Below are 18,622 nucleotides of genomic sequence, written 5' to 3' on the forward strand. Positions count from 1 at the left end.
TTTTGTTGGCAGAGATTATGCGTCAGATGGCAGTCTTTTGATGATCCTTTTGGAACACATCACCATAGGAGCAAATCCAGAAGCATAGCAAAGCGCAATGGAACACGTAGTGGAATCTCTTTCTGTCGCAATCAATAAGTTTCTTTCCGTGACAGAAAATGGCTTGACGTTCGTTGGTTCTCAAAACATGTAGATCTAATTAGGACGGATGGCAGAAACTTGAACGGTGCGATTTCTGCTGTGCAGCCTCAGTATTCCGGTCTATAAGAAATTTCTGAATAATTTCCGACCACCCACCGCGCAATTTAACGTTCGGCTGAGTTGGTAGACAAGTTAAAGGCGAAATTTGAACAGCAAAAGTCCTTGTTCAGCAGGCGTTATTATTGTTTTCCGCTTATCGAGAGTATAATCCACCTGGCAATTTGAACTATAGAAACTCTCCTCTTGCCTGTTGAAGATCATAGAATTCATATTCATCAGCAAGTCAACGAAAAACGCCGATATCAAGATCTGGCTCATATTGGAGAACGAGGATACTAGACCAAATGTCAGCGCCTGTGAAAACGTCAAACATGACGTGACGTTAATCCGTTAATGGAAAAGAACCATTCAGTTTCAACGGTTCGGGTGGTTTGGCAGTTCAAGAAATAATGCAAAACCGAAAGCAACAGATGGTAAAACTTCTCCATCTCCGTGCTGGCAATGTGGAGTCACGCATCTTGGAAGGATTGCTAAATAGTGAATTGAAAAGTAGCTACAAACATTTGTCACGTTCTTGTATACGGGATACGGGGGGATACGTGCTGCGTAAACAAAAACTGCGTGAATTCCAAAATCTGCGTAAAAAAACGGGTAATTTTCATAATCCGTGTGAAAAACTAACAAACAGTGAATTATTAGTTTAAAATGCAACCCATATTCTAACAATTGATTAGCATATTGAATTTTTACGCGGTTGATATTGCTGCGTAGAAAAAACCGCGCAAATTCCGAAATTTGCGTAAAAAAAAACGTGTAAATTCCGAAATCCGCGTAAAAATAAATTGAATAGCCAAACGAGTAGGAGTTGCACCGGCAAATTTGGAAGTAATTATTGAGAAATTTGGGATACATAATACGCTTGAAGACTTGCCACGTTCCGGACGAAAAATCAGATGCCCGTGACCCTAGATTGGACAAACATGTTGTGAATTTGATCAACAAATATTAATCGATGTCTATACGTGATTTGGTCAAAAAGGCTGGAACTTCATATGGAATGATTCAACGAATCAAAGCTAGGCATAACCTGAAGACGTATAAGAAACAGAAAATTGCTAAACAAAGTGGCAAACAAGGAGGACTCTAGAGCTCTTCCTGGGCCCCAGTTTTATACAAAAGCTGTTGGAGAGGATATTGCTGACTCAGAGAAGTTCATTCGGGTGGAGAAATTCGGAAAAAAGGTAAGATAAGCAGACCATATGCAGCTGCGGCATGCGCTCATCCATTGTCTTAACAAAAGGGACCATCAACGCCGAAATATACCGAGAAGAGTGCCTCCAGAAGCGTCTTTTGCAATTGTACAATAAGCATATGTCGCTATCATTATTTTGGCCGGATTTGACATCTGCTCACTATGTGCGTTCAACGATTGATTGTCTGAAGGAAAACCATATCGATTATGTCGAAAAAGACATCAACCCATCTAACTGTCCACAGCTGCGCCCAATTGAGGGTTATTGAGAAATTGTTGAAGGAATCATTCGCAAAAATGGCAAGGCTACTCACAACATAGAACATTCTAAGAGAATATGGAGAACCGCTTCAGAAAAGTGTACCGAAGAAACTGCAAAAACTGATGAGTGCTATTAAACTTAAAATTGGTGATTGATTCGTGATGATTAAACGTAAAATTCGTTTGTACTTTAGAAACTAACTTTTGTCTGAAATTCATGATGCTCTGCTATTTTTGTATATTAAATAAAGTCGGTTGTTTGATTATTTTTATTCGCATTTATTGTTAATGTTGGGTTGATGAGCGTTTGAAGTTACTTTTCGATTCACTCCTTAGTGCTCCAAGCATATCTGCAAGCAGTAGCTACTCGTCGAAATATTCTGCACCAACGTCCACAATCAGCAAAAAACACAAATGAAAACGATTCAGTTAGTGAAGCATGTTCGGAGCTGCAGAAGATGTGTGACAGTCAACTTCATCGGTTTTCAAGCGGATCCTCAACTCGACTGTGGTTCCGACTTTTCGATGATCACAAAAAAAATTGGAAGATTGTTGAACCTACGTTGTATTTCACGCAAATGGAGGCGACAACCGCCTCTGGTGAATCTCTGGAGTTGGTAGGTGAGTCCACTACACCGATCACCATCAGTAACATTACTTAAATGGAGGTCGTACCTTCGGTCAATGATCTGAACGTGATTGATCTGGACTGGTTGGACGCATTCGATCTCCGGTCGAAGCTTCGCACTGCAATCGATCCAGAGCGATGACAGGGTTCTTTGGTCGTCGAGAGTCGCTGGTTGGTAAATGCGTGATGACGATGGATCGTGGTCGTGGTCGTGGTGTCCGAGTGCTTCCAGAATCGTATCCCGAATTCATCAATACTATCCCGTAATCGAGCATTCAAAAGCAATTGCAGCATCGTTTTTATTTGGCCACATCGACAACGACATTGATGACTCGGAAATGATCAAACTGTGTCAGTGTTGTGAAAATCACTACCAGCTAATTCACAGCTCTGGTCCTACTACTTCCCACTACTGATGATCCATGGCAGCGTCTTTCCATGCATTTTGCTGGTCATATGAATGAGATTTTCAGCAAGAAACTTAGACCATCGTATCAGCATCAGCGACCCTTGCAATCCATGCGTCGATCTATGAAATTGGAGGAATACATAAGGTATGATTTAGTTAGAACCCGGAATCACTCTAAATTTTCTAGCAGCGGGTGTGCATTCGAATTGGAGATTATTCGGTACCACAGAACAATCAAGCCAGTAACCATAATAATTGTGGATAGAGGACCAGATAAGAACCCTCGTTTTAAAAACGTCATAGATAAATTTTGAATATTGATGCAATATTTGTTGCTACAAATGCTCCAGGATGCAGTGCTTTCAACCGAGTTGAACTTCGAATGACTCCTCTTTCCCGGGAGTTAGTAGGTTCAATACTTTCTCTTGATCACGAGGGATCTCACTTTGATTAAAAATCTCAAAACAAGGGATTCGGAATTGGAAACGAAACATTTTGAGTATGGGGAATCGTTAGCTGATGTGTAGAATAACCTAGCGATCGATGGATATCCCGTCAAAGCAGAATAATTGAGTCCGCAAGCTCCCAAGTGGTTTGCTCATCACGTGAGAACATCCCAGTACCTTTTGTAAGTAGTGAAAAGTAGCAAGTAGTAGTTACGTTCGTGTAAATCAATTTATACCAGTCCATGTTCCTCTCAGCTAAATGCTAGAGGGTTTAATAGCACCAGTCTTCCGAAAAACACTTACACATGTCTACGCGATGAGAAAATTCCATGTTTTTGTTTGAATTCGAACATGATTCTCGCTAGTGTTGAGGGTCTATCCCCAACACGAACAATGATACACAAACATAGACATGTGAAAACGAACACGATGTTTATAATTCAAGAACATCATGTACAAACATATCACCCGATGTCGCAGTATTCATTGCTTTCGTTTCGTTTCTTTTCATACACGGAAAGAAATTATTCATCCCAAAACATTTCTTCGTAGAATACTTTTTCACAGAAACGAACTTGATATTTAGTTCGCATTTCAAAAATTGCACGAACTAAGAGGCTATAAGTTCATGCACCAAAATATATATTTTTATTAAGGCTCATATGGCGTCAGCCTAACGGGGCCGGGAGTTCAATATTTTGACAATGTTTGCTTACAACTATGTTAGTAATATGTAACCGATTACTCGCGGTTGGCTCGAGGTTAGTATTACAAGTGCTCTCATAATTGGGATGTTGCAGTCTTCAGTGCTCTGTACGTGTGCCCGACATGGGATACTTCCTATTGGGATGCAGCTGACCATTAATCAGTAACGACCCCCTAGTCTGCACCCCATATCTAGCATGGTGCGTCTTTTTCGACTCGAGGAATCCAGGATAGAATGATCACTAGCCGGCGCAATCATCAGCTCGTGTAGAGTTGCCATGAGCGGTACAACCTTTAGCTCTTGTTGAATCATCAGTGGACTGCACAACCTTCGGCCCGTGTATCTGTAAAGAGTGTGTGTATGTATTGCCGCGACTAAGTAAAAGTTTATAGATCGTTCATGCACATTTTGCAAGTCTGATTAAATAATCCTTGGTTTCGTTCAAAGAAAACATTCTCTGAATAGAAAGAAGCTTTCTATATTTTTTGCGTGCATGTTGGCAATTAAAGTCTGGGGAGCCGACTGCATAGCGGGCGACGTCGTACAAATGCTGACCAAAAAAATAAATACCCAAAAATTAGTTTTAGATGCAACCTTCAGCGGCACACAGCAGAACCAGCAGAGAAATTTCAGCGGCTAAAACACACCATTAATTTCTCGATGTTATCACAAACTGAATGAAGGGAAAAACTAAAAGCTACACTTACACTGCACTACATATGCTATGTGTGCATGCGATCGCATCATCCTTTCTTCTCCTCTTCTCCGCTCGTTTTATAGCTCGGGTCGCGATCGTCGAGAACAAGCAGTATTGGCCATTTGTATACAAAGATCCAGCCAAAATGGTTGCTCCCGTGGTTGAGTGGTTAGCGTCACGCATAACATATCACTGCTGAATAATTCAATTTTAGTACTTGTTCAAATAGCTAATAATAGCGAATGTTACATGAATTCAATATATAAATTGATGCGTGCACTAAATAATGATATCAAATGTGAAAAACTCTCATATCAATCGATGTTTATTTTATTCAGAACAGAAAAAGAGGTTTATTTTATTAGCCTAATATTTTTGATGAAGCACACATTGTCATGAAAGGAAAGCATTTTTTCCATGTCAACATACCAACACACCACGCGTTGAGTGGTGGTGGTGTGGTGTCCGATTCGCTTCTTCTACTCTACGCACTGTCGGTGCTTGGGGTGAAAATGCAAGAGAAACTGTACACCATGTTCGAACATCATGTGAAACATTGGGATTAAACATGTCCAAACACACCACGAATACAAACATGTTACATTTTCTAACATAGGTATGAAAAAATCATGTTTGTACTCAAACACAAAACTGTGAACAGCAGCGTGGACATGTTTATTCCGGACACAGTGTTTTTTGTGAAACATGGAAGACTGAATAGCACCAATCCCAATAGATGTGGCCATTAGTTTTCTGTCTCTGTTTGTTCGAAATTCTATGAACCTGTCGAAAGTTCTTCCGAAGTCACTATTTGCATATAATGAACTTCCGTATGAACATTTGATTTCGACCTGGGCAGATGTGTGATTTTGACGTGGGACTACGTCTTACATTAAGGGTGCCAAATCAGAAAACAGGTCACGTTTTTATGCAATAAAGTTAATGTTAATAACTATTTTTGTTGCGAACAGATTTTAACGATTTGCACGCCAATCGAATCGGAAATTTTCTAAGATTTGATTGATATGCTATACATTACAATACCATAGTCTGTATATGGTTTAAATTGATGAACATTGGAAGCATTCCCATTCCCCCATTTATTTGTTCTGTCCATTTGTGTGCTTTCCCGAACAGAGCTGTTAATAACGTGCAACTTTTGCAGCTGCTAGAATAGAAACAGTCGTACAGGTACGAATCGTTGGATTTAAAGTCTCCATAAATAAAGGAAAAGAAGAAGAAGCAAAATAGAAACAACGAAGGGGGATAGCCAGCCGGGTGACGTCTTTAGAGAAACCCCATTGAACTGACAGGAGCCAACATATCGGGTATCCCACTGACATTTTCCCTTTGTTTTCATATGACTTGGGTATCCCACTGACAGTTCTGCTTGAGATTTTGCTAACGATCCTAGCATCAATCATAGCACCCGGCTGGGGATAGCGAAAAGAAAATATTTGCGAAATCAGTAAGATGTCGCTAGCATATAAGTATTGCATCTCCTCGGAGGAAAATTCTCAGAATCTCTTGTGCCCGAAACAACAAAGGTCGCTTATTCTGCTCGTTTTGTGTTTCATGTTTCCCCTCGAGCTGTGAACGCTAGCGAATATTTCACTTGAAATTTATCGTTGCAACTGTGTGCATCTGTTAGACACGTATTTGATGCTTGTTGAATGGCGATGCACGGAAGATGCCTCTTGTTAACCCTCCTGTACTCGCGTGCAAAATCATAACACGTATACTCGCGCACGGTGTCACAGACCGAAAATTGAACTTATCTGTAATGTTGCCATTGTATATTTTTCAGGCTTTATTGGCATTTATTTGAAGAAGAGGGTATGATTGAATGAAAAAACTCCAAAACATATGTTTTCTTTGTCTTTATTATGTTTTAATAGTCATCTAATTCAGCCTCCTCAAAATAGAGTAATTTTTGATACTCCAACACAAATAACGAAATTCGAATTTTTCACTGTTATTAATTAAAAGTAAGCAACTGAATATAATTCATGGAAGTATAAAGAGCTATAACATAGCATAAAAACGTATTAATCGATTGTGGTTTCATTGGAGTAAGAATCAGAACATAGCATAACTGCATGCTCGAAACAAACATATTTTTTAGATTTCATGCAGTTGTTGCGTGTTTTTCGGGTTTTTGATCGAAGAGAAGAATGTATAATGACCTTCTAGATAATTACCAGATGATAAAGGTTCTGGAATATAACATTTGCATATTTCTAATATTCTTTGTCTCTGTTTTCTTGGTAAACTAAGAATTTATGCCTTTTTTAGATGGGGCATAAGAAGATGATATAAAAGGATTTCTAGGAACTTCCTTTTCTTTTTCTTGTTTTCTTGTCGATGAACATGGACAATCCATTATAAAAAAATATCCCCGAAACTGTAACTGTTAAAAATTACCATAAGCTACCGATTAGTTTATAGTTTAATGTTTACAATTCTTCCACAAGTGAAATTCTTTCGCAAGTATGTCTATGTATGACCATTATATTTAGCGAATAACTATATAAAAGTCAAACATTTATATTTTGCTTTTGAACGTATGAATCTAATGACGAATAGTTAATATATGGACCCGCTCAATCCAGTTACAAAGGGACTGAAATCAAATAAGAAGTGTCCGGTAATGATCTCATGCATTATATTTAATAAATATTCCATGCCACTAACCTTATTTTATACATTTCATTCAACAATATTCTAGAATATGAAAAAAGGCACTTGTCCAAAAAAGTTACTCCTATACTCGCGTCTGTGTGTCAGACCGAAAGTGTTAAAAAAGTGACACACGTCCCATTTGTACCAACACATGCAATACGCTAAACGATGACGAACGACGAATAACGAAGCTAGAGAGAATCGCAAAGTCGTAGTGCTGATATTTTCTGAGAAATGAACGAATTATTGATTTCTCGGTCTGACAGACCGATGCGCGTGTATAAGAGTGTTAAATACTCAGTGCAATGCGTGCATTGATATAAAGAAACATATGATCAACTAGTGTATTACTCTCGCAAAGGCAAAAATGAATCGTTGCTTCTCGAAATGATTCTACAAAACCACGCAAGCCATTAAACCCTTTCAGGGTCCCCGGAACTTTTTACTAAAGAGTTATTTATGAACTTTCGGCGTACTAGCAAATAATATCCGAAATGATAAACCAACAAATTTAAAAAAAAGATTACGTAGTCCTACGTCCTAAGCGGTCGTGTCTTGTATCCCGCGATTTTTTTTTACGTTGATATTTTCGATATTTTCTTAAAAAGCTAAAGTATTATGAGATTAGGTTTGTCTTGCGTTGCTTATTGTTACTTATTGTTACTTATTGTTATTGTTACCTTATTGTTATTGTTGGGGTTTGGCAGGGGAAATGGAAAAAAAATATAAAAATATTTTGATGAGAAACTTTATACAATATCATAATTAAAAAAACGAAAAAATAGCATCTCTGATATCAATATATGTTATGTGAAAATCCTACAATATACAATATACAATCAATAATTACTAAAATGAAATCCATTTCTTTTGCATGTTCAATATTTTTAAAAAAGCTGGTTTATTGGCTTCAATTTGATATGTCGATCATCTAAATCGGTTCAGAGGTTCAAAAGTCTAAATCGGCTCAGAAATTTCAAAAATTACCACTTTTGGCGAAAATCTGAGAACCACTATATCGGTTTAGCATGGAATGGCTGCTCTTTGATTGTGAAGAATCGTGTACTGAAAATCACGAACTGAAAGCACGAAGATCTGGATTAAACATAAACCTGATCCATAGACCTGAATCAATTGAGACTTAATTCGAAATCTTCATTTTTGTAGTACTTATGTAAAACAAAACATTATTGATAGTTGTGTGGCATGCTATTTAGTATGCAATATGCATACATGGTGCTGGGTATTATTTCGACATCCTTTCAACTTCAGTCAATCTTGCCCGCTAAACATGATTCTTTTGCGAATTCGAAACAGGTTTGGGTACATACAAATTTACCAATATAAAGGTGTAGTTAGTTTGTGACCTAGATTTCGATCGTGTGGAGTTTGTCTGAGCTGTTTTAGTAAGCGGACAGTTGATGGAGGTACATTATTTATCTTACCTTTCGCTCTTGAGCGAATGCTATTTGCCACTAGACATATGTTTTTTTTGCTTTCGTCGATGATTGTTCCGCTAAATCGTTTCATTTGTAAATAGCAGAGATGGCGATATTGCAATTCACTGATAAGAGGAACCATATGTAGCCATGTATTGCTCATGATAGTGACTTACAATTACAGAAATGAATAATTAATTAGATTCGGATTAATATCTATTTTCAAATAACGCGACTGCTGTATGAAAGTCAAATAGTTTGGATCTGAGATATTGTGTGTTTAGCTGTTAACAGAACTGTCTCCTCGGATGATCTATATAATGAACACTATCTTGAACATCTGGTCTTTTATTTTATTTAGTTAATGAAAAACATTTTTTATTTTTAGGGCCACAATGGCATCTTACACAAGCAAAATGGCGTCCTTCGCGACAGATTCCAGTCTCCAACAACATAAAACATCATCTGAGGATTCATTGAGAACATCCCAAAAATTCTTCCCATCGTCCTTTTCTAATTTTGCTGAACTAACATTGGCCAGCGAAACCGATGGAGTCCTTCCAATTTTTGGACATCGACTGGGAGGGGAAGATGGAGCCCAAGTCTCCCTTCTCCCAGGATTCCTTCACTGAGGAGCTAACTCTAGAAGAATACGATTTCTGCAATGGTGAGATTATACAACGCAATGCACAATGAATTGTGTGGGTCATTCAAAATTTGTTTTATTTTTTAGATGGCCTTTTCAATAACGCTCTGTTCGATATCGTATTAGAAACTAAGCCGGTCATAACATCGGACCTAATGAAAGATTCTTCAGTGACCATCCCTTTACCACCAGTGAAGAAAGTAGAGAAAACAGAGAAAGAAGAGAAAGGTAAGTCACAGCTTTCTAGAACGAACAAAACAATTTATGGCTTCAATCGGATAGAGTATCATGCTTGCCAATTAGGTTAATGACCTGCAAGTAGTAAGAAAGTATTCCGTGATTATCATGTATGAATCTACAGTAATTGTATATTCATGAGGAAAAAAACGCCGAGAAGCATATCTGTTCCGTCCAGACTGTCATTGTTAACTGAAATACATCAGGAGAAAAAAACATCGTCAATCAGCTTTTCCGCAATTCATTCTTCATATCAGCTCTGAGGCTTGGGTCATTCTTTGGATGGTGTATCTGGCTCATCAATGATATCTCTAAACTTGTAAACATTGATTTTCCTTTTTGACAAGTGCCTGAGTGACTAGTGTAACATTATTGAGGATGGTAGTCAGCATCAGTTAATTCAAGAAGGTCTTTTCAGATGAAGTTTAGAAAATAGAAATATTCGCGATTTTATATTAATTAACGCGTTTTTACGCGTAAAAAACTTGAGCAATATCACACCTTTCTTTCATGCTCCCCCAGAGCATATCACAGTAATTTGATTGATTCTTGACACCTAGAAATATGATAACAGGCCATCCAAATAGCACGTGTAAATTTTCGGGAGGAAGGAGACTGACAATATAAATATAAATATATCTGAAAATGTCCAACATTTGAAACATAATTCTTTATATGTTTATAAATACAACTACCTTCACCTGAATTTTTTGAAACTCAGACAGACGATGGTTCCTCATGAAGCTAGAAGTCTACTCTCTTCCTGCTAGTTCTGCAACTTTATTGAATTCGTGATGGAGGTTGTTGGCTTCCGTAAAATCAACGCCAGACTTCACGACGTCTTTGAGAGTCATACCATAGAAAGCTTTGTCCAATGCTCTGTAATGGTTCGCCAGATCCTCTGAATCGTCCTTGGTGCTCGCTGGCACATCCCAGCAGAAATAGAAATATCAGTAAAAGAAGATCCAAATCATACATCACTTACTGATATGAGCTTCCTCAGAACTGACTCAGAAATACCGAGGACTGCCGCAATCCGACGCTTCAAGACTCCCTCCAGAAGCCTCTGTCAGGCCATTTCGAGCATTTCTGGAGTGCATTACTTTAAATTAATTTTCTTCTTGTGGGTCCCGTTGAAAATTTAGTTGGAAACATTTTATAATTTTTTTTTTTTGAAAGCAAAACGACGGTGCGCACTTTTGCCGCAAAAGCAATTTTTAAACTAATCGAATTTTTAAAAAAAGCTCTTGAACTTTTTCACAAAAACGAATACCCACTATTATCTATTATAGAATAAATGTTTCCCCAAAATCGAAAAAAATAGATCAAAATAACACAAAACTCTTCTTACCTCATAACTTTTTGCCACTTTCATGAAATGTATCATGTTTATATGTGTGAGTTGCTTGTGTAATAATGTCTCAAACGAATACCTTTATGTCGAATTTTCATGTTCGTTTGTTTCAAAAAGGCCAATGCGCACTTTTGCCCCGCACTACTCTACTGTCATTTATAAAAATGTTGAACGCAACTCAACGAGATGTCTTTCGTTGGAGGCATTTGTTAAGCGAAATCATTAGCGATTTGAATAGTTTAAACTATTATTTTCGTTCCAAGTTAAGTATGACCATAATCAATCCGCCAATCGTATTTTTAATCAGAAAGTTTTCAATTTTGTGAACTTTTTAATGATACAAGAATGTTATTGCAACGATTAGCTGATGCTGACCTTGATGTGAAAAGTTGTGAAGACTTTCTGAAGAAGCCTGAGAATGTTTACGTTGGTATCGATACAGAAGAAGCTAAAAAATAGATTAGATGCAGTTAGAAAGCTGACCTTCAAATCAATTTGTTGTCACTTCTATATTGAACTCGAAAATAGATTTCAATGCGATTTGATTTCAGCGATCCGGTTATCAAAACTGCGGCTTTGATAAACCATCAAAATTTAGTCAAGTTACCGAACCTTAATGATTTGATGCGCCAATTTCCTCAATTCGTTGAAGCAGGTAATAGACAAGGTTTGGATAACGAATTCAAGCTACTCAAAACGGATATGACCGGATTACCTGGTGTTTGGATCCGTTAACAAGCAGAATTTCGCAAACGATTGACGTCATATTTAATTTGAGGTTTTGTTGTGAGAGAACTCAAATATAATTTGAGATGTTATAAAAATTGACATTATTTTCGCATGACAAAAACATTGATTAAATTACACAAAAATAACTTCCCCAAAATATATATATCATACATTGTCGCATTCAATGCAAAACTTGCAGGGGAAACGTTTTGTTTATTTAATTTCACTATCAACGCAAATCAAACCATTCATTGAAGTTCCCTCGAATTTATTCGACGTTTTACATGCCGGTCCAGTTAGAAAGCGAATGTCGATAACTGGGCTTCCTTTCTGGTTCGGTTACTGAATGATTATGATACTAATAAAATTACTTAAAAAAACTTTAGGAATTGTATCCAACTCACGACCGTTTTGTTCTCGTAGGACTTCTTAACACTTTAACGTCCGCACGTTTCGTAAAAAATATTCGCTTGGCGCCGACAGCGCCGATTCGGATTACTTGGCCCGTTCTTGACATTATCGCGAAATTATAAATTGTTAAGTTATACTAATCTGATCGTTATTTTTTATAAGTTCTCATCCCTGTTCCCCTACTTTCATGAAATTTCGAAGATATACATACGTAAATATTACAAACCTGTCCATATTCCCCCCACTACAGGGTGGCGCATAAGTCACGCAACCGATTTGCACAAACAAAAATTGGAATAGAAAAATAAGAAAAATATAAAAAACGACACAAGTCGACAACTGTGAACCGCTTAGGAACCAACACGCTCGATAGTTGCAGCTATCGTTATTTATTTTTTCTTCAGAGAGCGTTGCGTGACTTATACGCCACCCTATATATCTATGTCCATGCGGGTAATCATCGAAAAAATGTTCTACTTTTTGGTCTGTTTCAATTTTAGTAAAAACATTGGAAAACATTCAGCCGATTAATGCGAAATAATTCGAGTATATTGAAATGCAAAAAACTGCATTTATGTTTGGAGAAACATGAGTTTCGAAAGATATAATTGAACTTCTTCTTGATATGTCCGTATTTCCCCACCTCGCCTACTTATAAAAAACAAAAACTTTAACAAAACTCCAACAGAATTAAAACGATACTAATGTGCTGTCGCCGGCCACTGAAATACTATGCGCACGTAACCACTGTCGTCGGCAGTCAGACGCTAGTTTTCGTATGTAATCACTGTGGTGTCGCCGGACGCCAAAGTGTTGATTGATTGCTTCAATTCGCCTGTTTATCACTTCAGATATTATTTTAGGACGCTTCTAAATTTTTGAAAATTTAGTACCTTCAGTAGAAAAAATAGTAGTTTTTATTACCGAGCAGTGTACCTGTATCGTTCTGTTTTGATTGTTTTCTGACGATTTCCAATCGTTTACACTTTGTAAATTGATAACAACTGTGATCATAGTTGTTAGCCCTTTTGCTAAGAAAAACAACAAATATGGCGAATGATAGGGCGACAAACGATATTGGTTGGAATTTATATAGTTAAGTTGCCATTCTTTCGAATAGTTAAAATTTTGCAAGTATATACAAGCTAGAGATGAAACGGATATCCGGTAGTCGGCCTATTTGACCAATATTTGCTATCCGGCCGGATACCGGATATTACAAAAAATCTATAACTTCTCATCAACACAAGATAAACCATAAAAAATAGCTCATTTACATAACATTTTAAATTTAAATATTGAGTTTTTTTTAAATTAAATGAATATTGTCTCAAAATTATTTATTTAACCATACTCAAAATTAACCAGTGGTAAATTATGATGAATAAAATAATAGATTTTCTGCATTCGATTGCGACAACCGACTACGCTTTGCTTCGTACACCAAGCCAGCTTCAGAGAACAGTCCTTAGAGGCGAATGAACTGCAAAGTGCAAAGCCTCTTAAAAACAAAGAAAGAAGAAGAACAGTCTTTCGCTGTAAAAACTACTGCAAATAACTGAAAGATAAACTGTAGCTATGCTTGCCAATTGAGGGTAATGCTTAGACTTTGATGACCACCAAGTATAAGGATCGTGATTGCGATCGATTCGAAATGTTTTCCCATAACAGTTGATGTCGTTAGCAGTGGGATTTTCCTGAACGCGACGTCCCAAAAAGTCCCAAAAGGTGTCGTCAGCTTCGCGTGTAAGGTTTTTTTCAGTTTCGTCCATTTTGCTTCATTTAACAGGTGTTGAAGACGGCGACGAGCTGTTACTCTCAGAAGATCAATGGCAAGACATTCATATCATGTTTTATATACTCCAACAAGATTTTTATCCGTGCTGTTTCCGTTCCAAAAACTTTCAAATAGTCTGACTTGAACCTCGGGTTCAAAAAGGTTGCATTTAGGTAATTTGGATATTCTCAAGTTCTGCTCTCATGCGAGGTAAGTTCTGATTCTACAGGGTGCGTGACGAGTTTTTTTTTGTTTTCAATGACTTCAAATAGCAATGACTCGTGCTTGCGGAACAAGATTCAGATACATCTGGCTGCACTGGTTAGCTTATACTGTTAGGTGCCAGATGTAAACAAACAATGTTGAGTAAACGTAAAGATGTCGAAACAAGAGAGTAATCGGTCAGCCGTCGTCGTTTTACTGTGCGCCGGAGCAAGCGTAAAAGAGATAGTTCGATCGGTAAAAGGGTCTGAAAGAACCATGTATTATATAAAGAAGGCTTAGAAAAGTAATAAACTACCATACGCATCTACCCGGAAGTAATATAAATACCGCTCCAATACCGCTGAACTGAAAAAATGATTAAAAAGAATCCAACGAGGTCAATGAAGTACATGGCTCGGGAAATCGAGTGTTCGGACTTCTCAATCCGGCGAGTAATGAATTGTGATTTTTTGCATGATATAATTCACAATTCTCATTTGTTACGAAAGAAAATAAACCACAAAACATTCATCGCATATATCAGGGTGGCCATCCATTCGGGAAAAGCGTGAAATGCGGGAAAAAGTCGGGAAAGTCGGCTTCATGTAATCGGGAACAAATCCACATGTCTTACTGAATCATATAATAAGCTGTTTCTAATTGATTTTAATTGATTGCTTAATTTTTGTTTATTTTGATTGTTCAGGTATACGGATGAGATTTGTTTCATGTAACTTACTTACTTAATTTGACTTACATTGAATTAATTGTAGATTTTCGATTGCATAGAAGAGTCGCATTATGGATTTTTCAGGATGTCGACTACCTTGAAAAATCTTGAAAATCAAGGAATATCAGAGAATTCATTATTTAAAAGTATCAGGGAAAATCAGGGAATACCAGGGAACATCGCCACCAACCTGGAAAAAATACAATTCCGCAGACTAGAATTTTAATTATTGCTTTAATTAAACAGTTGATGGTACCAAAACAATTGTATTTGACTAGTTTGACTCTCACTTACTTATGCAATCAGTGCCTGCAGTTCAACTTCAACAAATTCCCTTTTTCCCTTCGAAAACTATCGATAAATTCATGCTTCAAAACCATGTTGTCAAAGTTCTTGTGGAGATACAGAGATTCTGTGGTGTCCGGAAAGAGTTATGTCACTCCGCACTGCCTCAAAAGACATGGTTGTGATGTTTCATGACAGCCAGAAAGCTAAGGAAGTCTAACTAAGTGAAGTTGGCATTGCCCCGTATTCTAAATCTGACCTCAATGAAACATTGCATAATACAAGCTATACATTATCGTTGGTTTCGACGAATCATTTCACAAGAATACAAAGAAGTTGCAAATGGACCTATGTAACAGATTTTGGGATGAAGAATAGAAGCAGATGGCCAATCGTTGCGTGACGCCAAAATTCTTGGGAGTTCTCAGATGAACTTGCAGCTTTTAAAGAAGACTTGGAAAATATATCTTTAAATAAACTTCCTTTGGTGTCGATAAAAGGCACTAACTTGAATTGATCATTTTACGCAACTTTCAAGACTTCTCTCGAGAAGAAAAAGTCTTGAATTTTGGTACTTTCGGATTGTATATTTTATACGATGCATATAAGGATGGTTGGGCTCAGAAAATTTGACAAACAAATACTGCAATTTCTTCTGGGATGTGATGCACTGGTTTGAAAGCTTATGAAGCGTTAATCCTTCGATAAAAGCAGAATCTTCTCTTAATCCTTTCATCATTGATTACTATCAACAAAAATATTTCTACATGAATTCTATTTTATATGAAAAAAATAAATGAATAAATAAAAAATATGTATTTTAAATTCTCATAGATTTTGAGATTTTGAGATATCAAAGATTTCTCTTACTAAAATCGATACGACCTTTTCAAAAGTTACACTTGAGTCAAAAAATTCCCAAATGCTGTGGAAAACTCATATTTCCTCCAATCCAAACGGAAAACAAACTTTCGTTCCGATAAAAAATACAAGTTCGATTTCATTTGGAATTGCACAATATGTATATGGAACTTTTTACCATAGTAAAAATGGTCTCCAGGCTCTCGTGTGGAAACCCCAACGATGAGAGGGCTTTCCCATTAACATCAAATGTTTTTTATGAAAACATGAGTGATGAAAAGCGTTGTACTATGCGACAAGGTTGTCAATAATAATGTCAAGCTAGTTAATTCAACGAGTTTGAAATTATCATTCTTTTTATTTAAAAGACAATGAAAGCCCGAAGAAAGAAGCTTTTGTGTCAAATGAATCAAAGTTAATGAAACGGCTACGAGAAAAAGTGAAGTCTCCCCAGGCGAAACGAGAAAAAAATTGGAAAACACAAAGAAGGAAGCCGAAAGATTGCAAGAAAAAATCGTTTCGTTAAAATCATAAAAATTCCGGGAAATTGATCCGAATCAAAATGAAAATGACTCGTTTCGTATTAGTGTTTAGGGATCCTTCTGTGTTAATAAATATAAGTTCATAAATTCCATTGTTTATGCTAATCAAATGTTTTTAGAACTACAGCTACAGAATTAGTAGAAAATTTGACTAGCCTACATCTGGAAATTTTCTCAAAAATCACTGGAAAATCAGGGATTTTTTTTCGGGTTTTGAGTCGACTCCCTGTTTTTGGCTCAACTCAGGAACTGATCATAGAGGGTATCCACGACATGTTCGAAATATGCTTGGATGTGATCAATGAGGTTCTAGTCAGTTATTCTAATAAATTAATTATTTATACAACTTTCAAGTCCAACAACTTTAAATCCTGAGTAAGTATAGGTGGAGGGGGGGGGGGATATCTTGTTTTAAAGAGCTTCAGGTCCCATGTGCATATATTCCAGAAACAATCCGTCATTTTTTTGTCACAAAAAACACACAATGTTATTAAATTTTCATTTTTGAGAGTCGGGAATTGCGTGAAATCATGCGGAAAAAAGTCGGGAAAAATGCTTGTATTTGCAGTCTCATCCTTGTTCAAATACTTTTTTATGCAGCAAAACGCAAAATAGCCTTGAATGTACTTGATTGAAAAAAAATAAATAAATGTTCTATGCTTATTCAAGTTTGTAGAACTTACGTACGTGACCAGAGCAACAGAAAGTTGGATATAAAAGATAATATTTTTTTATGTTTGCAAAAAACCTGGACATTTGAAAAAATACAAAAAAAAAATGATGCATTTGCAAACTAAGAAAATTACACGTAATTTGAGAGCACCTGCGTCGTTCTAGTTTAGCTGTGCCTCAATTTTAAAAAAGAGTTTCGTTAGCTTGGAATATTATATGTGACGGAAAGCTTTCGGCCGATTATTAAGTAAAGGAATCAGTTTGTTCCGAAAGTTCGTCAGCTTTTTAATCAAAAAGAAAATTACAACCCAAAGCCGTTTTATAAATATGGTGGATAACGGCACTGCGCACGAATGATGGGACCATTTTTTTTTCTAATAATGGATTGATATGAGTTTTTTTCTGCAAATGTCCTGTCGCCTCTGAAGATGCACAAAAGTGTTTGAATGACGGCTGGCTCAGATGAATGGTTTGAATACGGTAGTCATTACTGTTTATTTCGTAGTGTAAAGTTGTGTTACGAGCGGTTGTGTGGTGTAGTCAAGTGTAGCCATCAGATTACACTCTTCACCGTGAAGTAGTTTCACCCAAACAGAAAAGAAAATAAGATATTCGGGATAACATGGAAATTACAAATAAATTACCTTCGATAATTCCTCATTCCATGCTACAAATGTGAAATAAAAATATTTTTTTTTGAATTTTTTCCTGAGATTGTCTACCTGTCCTATGAACAGTTTGAATAGACGGACGAGACGCCACTGCATAATACAATGTTCCTTTTGCAATCCGACCAGATACAGAGTATGAATTTATTAAAAATTTAATAATTGTTCCGTTACAGTTTTAATGAATTTTCGTACTTTTCTTCGTGCATCCTCCATCAAAGTTTCGACTCTCTGTTGGTCAACCTCAGCGAACATTTTATTCCACGATTTCATCATGTCTTCAGCATCCCGAGTCACTTTGGTACTCTTCTTCAATTTGCGCTTGACAATTGCCCAATATGTTTTGATTGGAGGCAATTGGGAAAATTGTGTCTTTTTCAATGTAATCGACCTCATTAAACGGAAGGAGCCGTTTGTGCAAGCACTCTTTCCTTTACATTTTCGAGTCTATTGTCTTGTTTGCGGCGAGAACCTTGGGTTTCTGCCCACAACTGTAAAACCCTTGCCATTCCTTGTTGGAAAATTTATCAGCGAAAACGAACTTAAATTTGCTGAGGACATCTCTTCTGGCAGTGGCCTCATAGAATCCCAGGCCTTGGAGCTGTTTAAAATCCATCTTCGCGTACGTTTTCTAAACAATTAGCCGACGAACAATATCAGATACGCCTACTACGACCGTGATTGAAAAGTACAGAATGAGGAAAAATCAGAATAATTTTTGAAAAATCAGGCAATATTGAGTGTTTGTCAGGATATCAGGGAACGTTCCAAAAAGTCTGGGAAAT

At 37.0% G+C, this 18,622-nt stretch overlaps 2 protein-coding genes across 2 annotated transcripts in view; one reads left to right on the forward strand and one right to left on the reverse strand.

The window, feature by feature from the left end:
* The window catches only part of LOC129775485 (60S ribosomal protein L7), a 61,857-nt gene that overhangs the window by 30,727 nt on the left and 12,508 nt on the right, over positions 1-18,622 (reverse strand). The window lies entirely within an intron of this gene.
* Positions 1-18,622, forward strand: part of LOC129775484 (activating transcription factor of chaperone) — a 53,880-nt gene that overhangs the window by 2,188 nt on the left and 33,070 nt on the right. Inside the window, exons 2-3 of the mRNA XM_055780279.1 lie at positions 9,110-9,388; positions 9,455-9,595. Coding sequence (XP_055636254.1) covers positions 9,271-9,388; positions 9,455-9,595 — 259 coding nt within the window. The 5' untranslated portion in view covers positions 9,110-9,270. The remainder of the gene's footprint in view (positions 1-9,109; positions 9,389-9,454; positions 9,596-18,622) is intronic.

Source organism: Toxorhynchites rutilus, chromosome 3, assembly GCF_029784135.1.
Source record: "Toxorhynchites rutilus septentrionalis strain SRP chromosome 3, ASM2978413v1, whole genome shotgun sequence".
NCBI classification, from domain to species: Eukaryota; Metazoa; Arthropoda; class Insecta; order Diptera; family Culicidae; genus Toxorhynchites; species Toxorhynchites rutilus.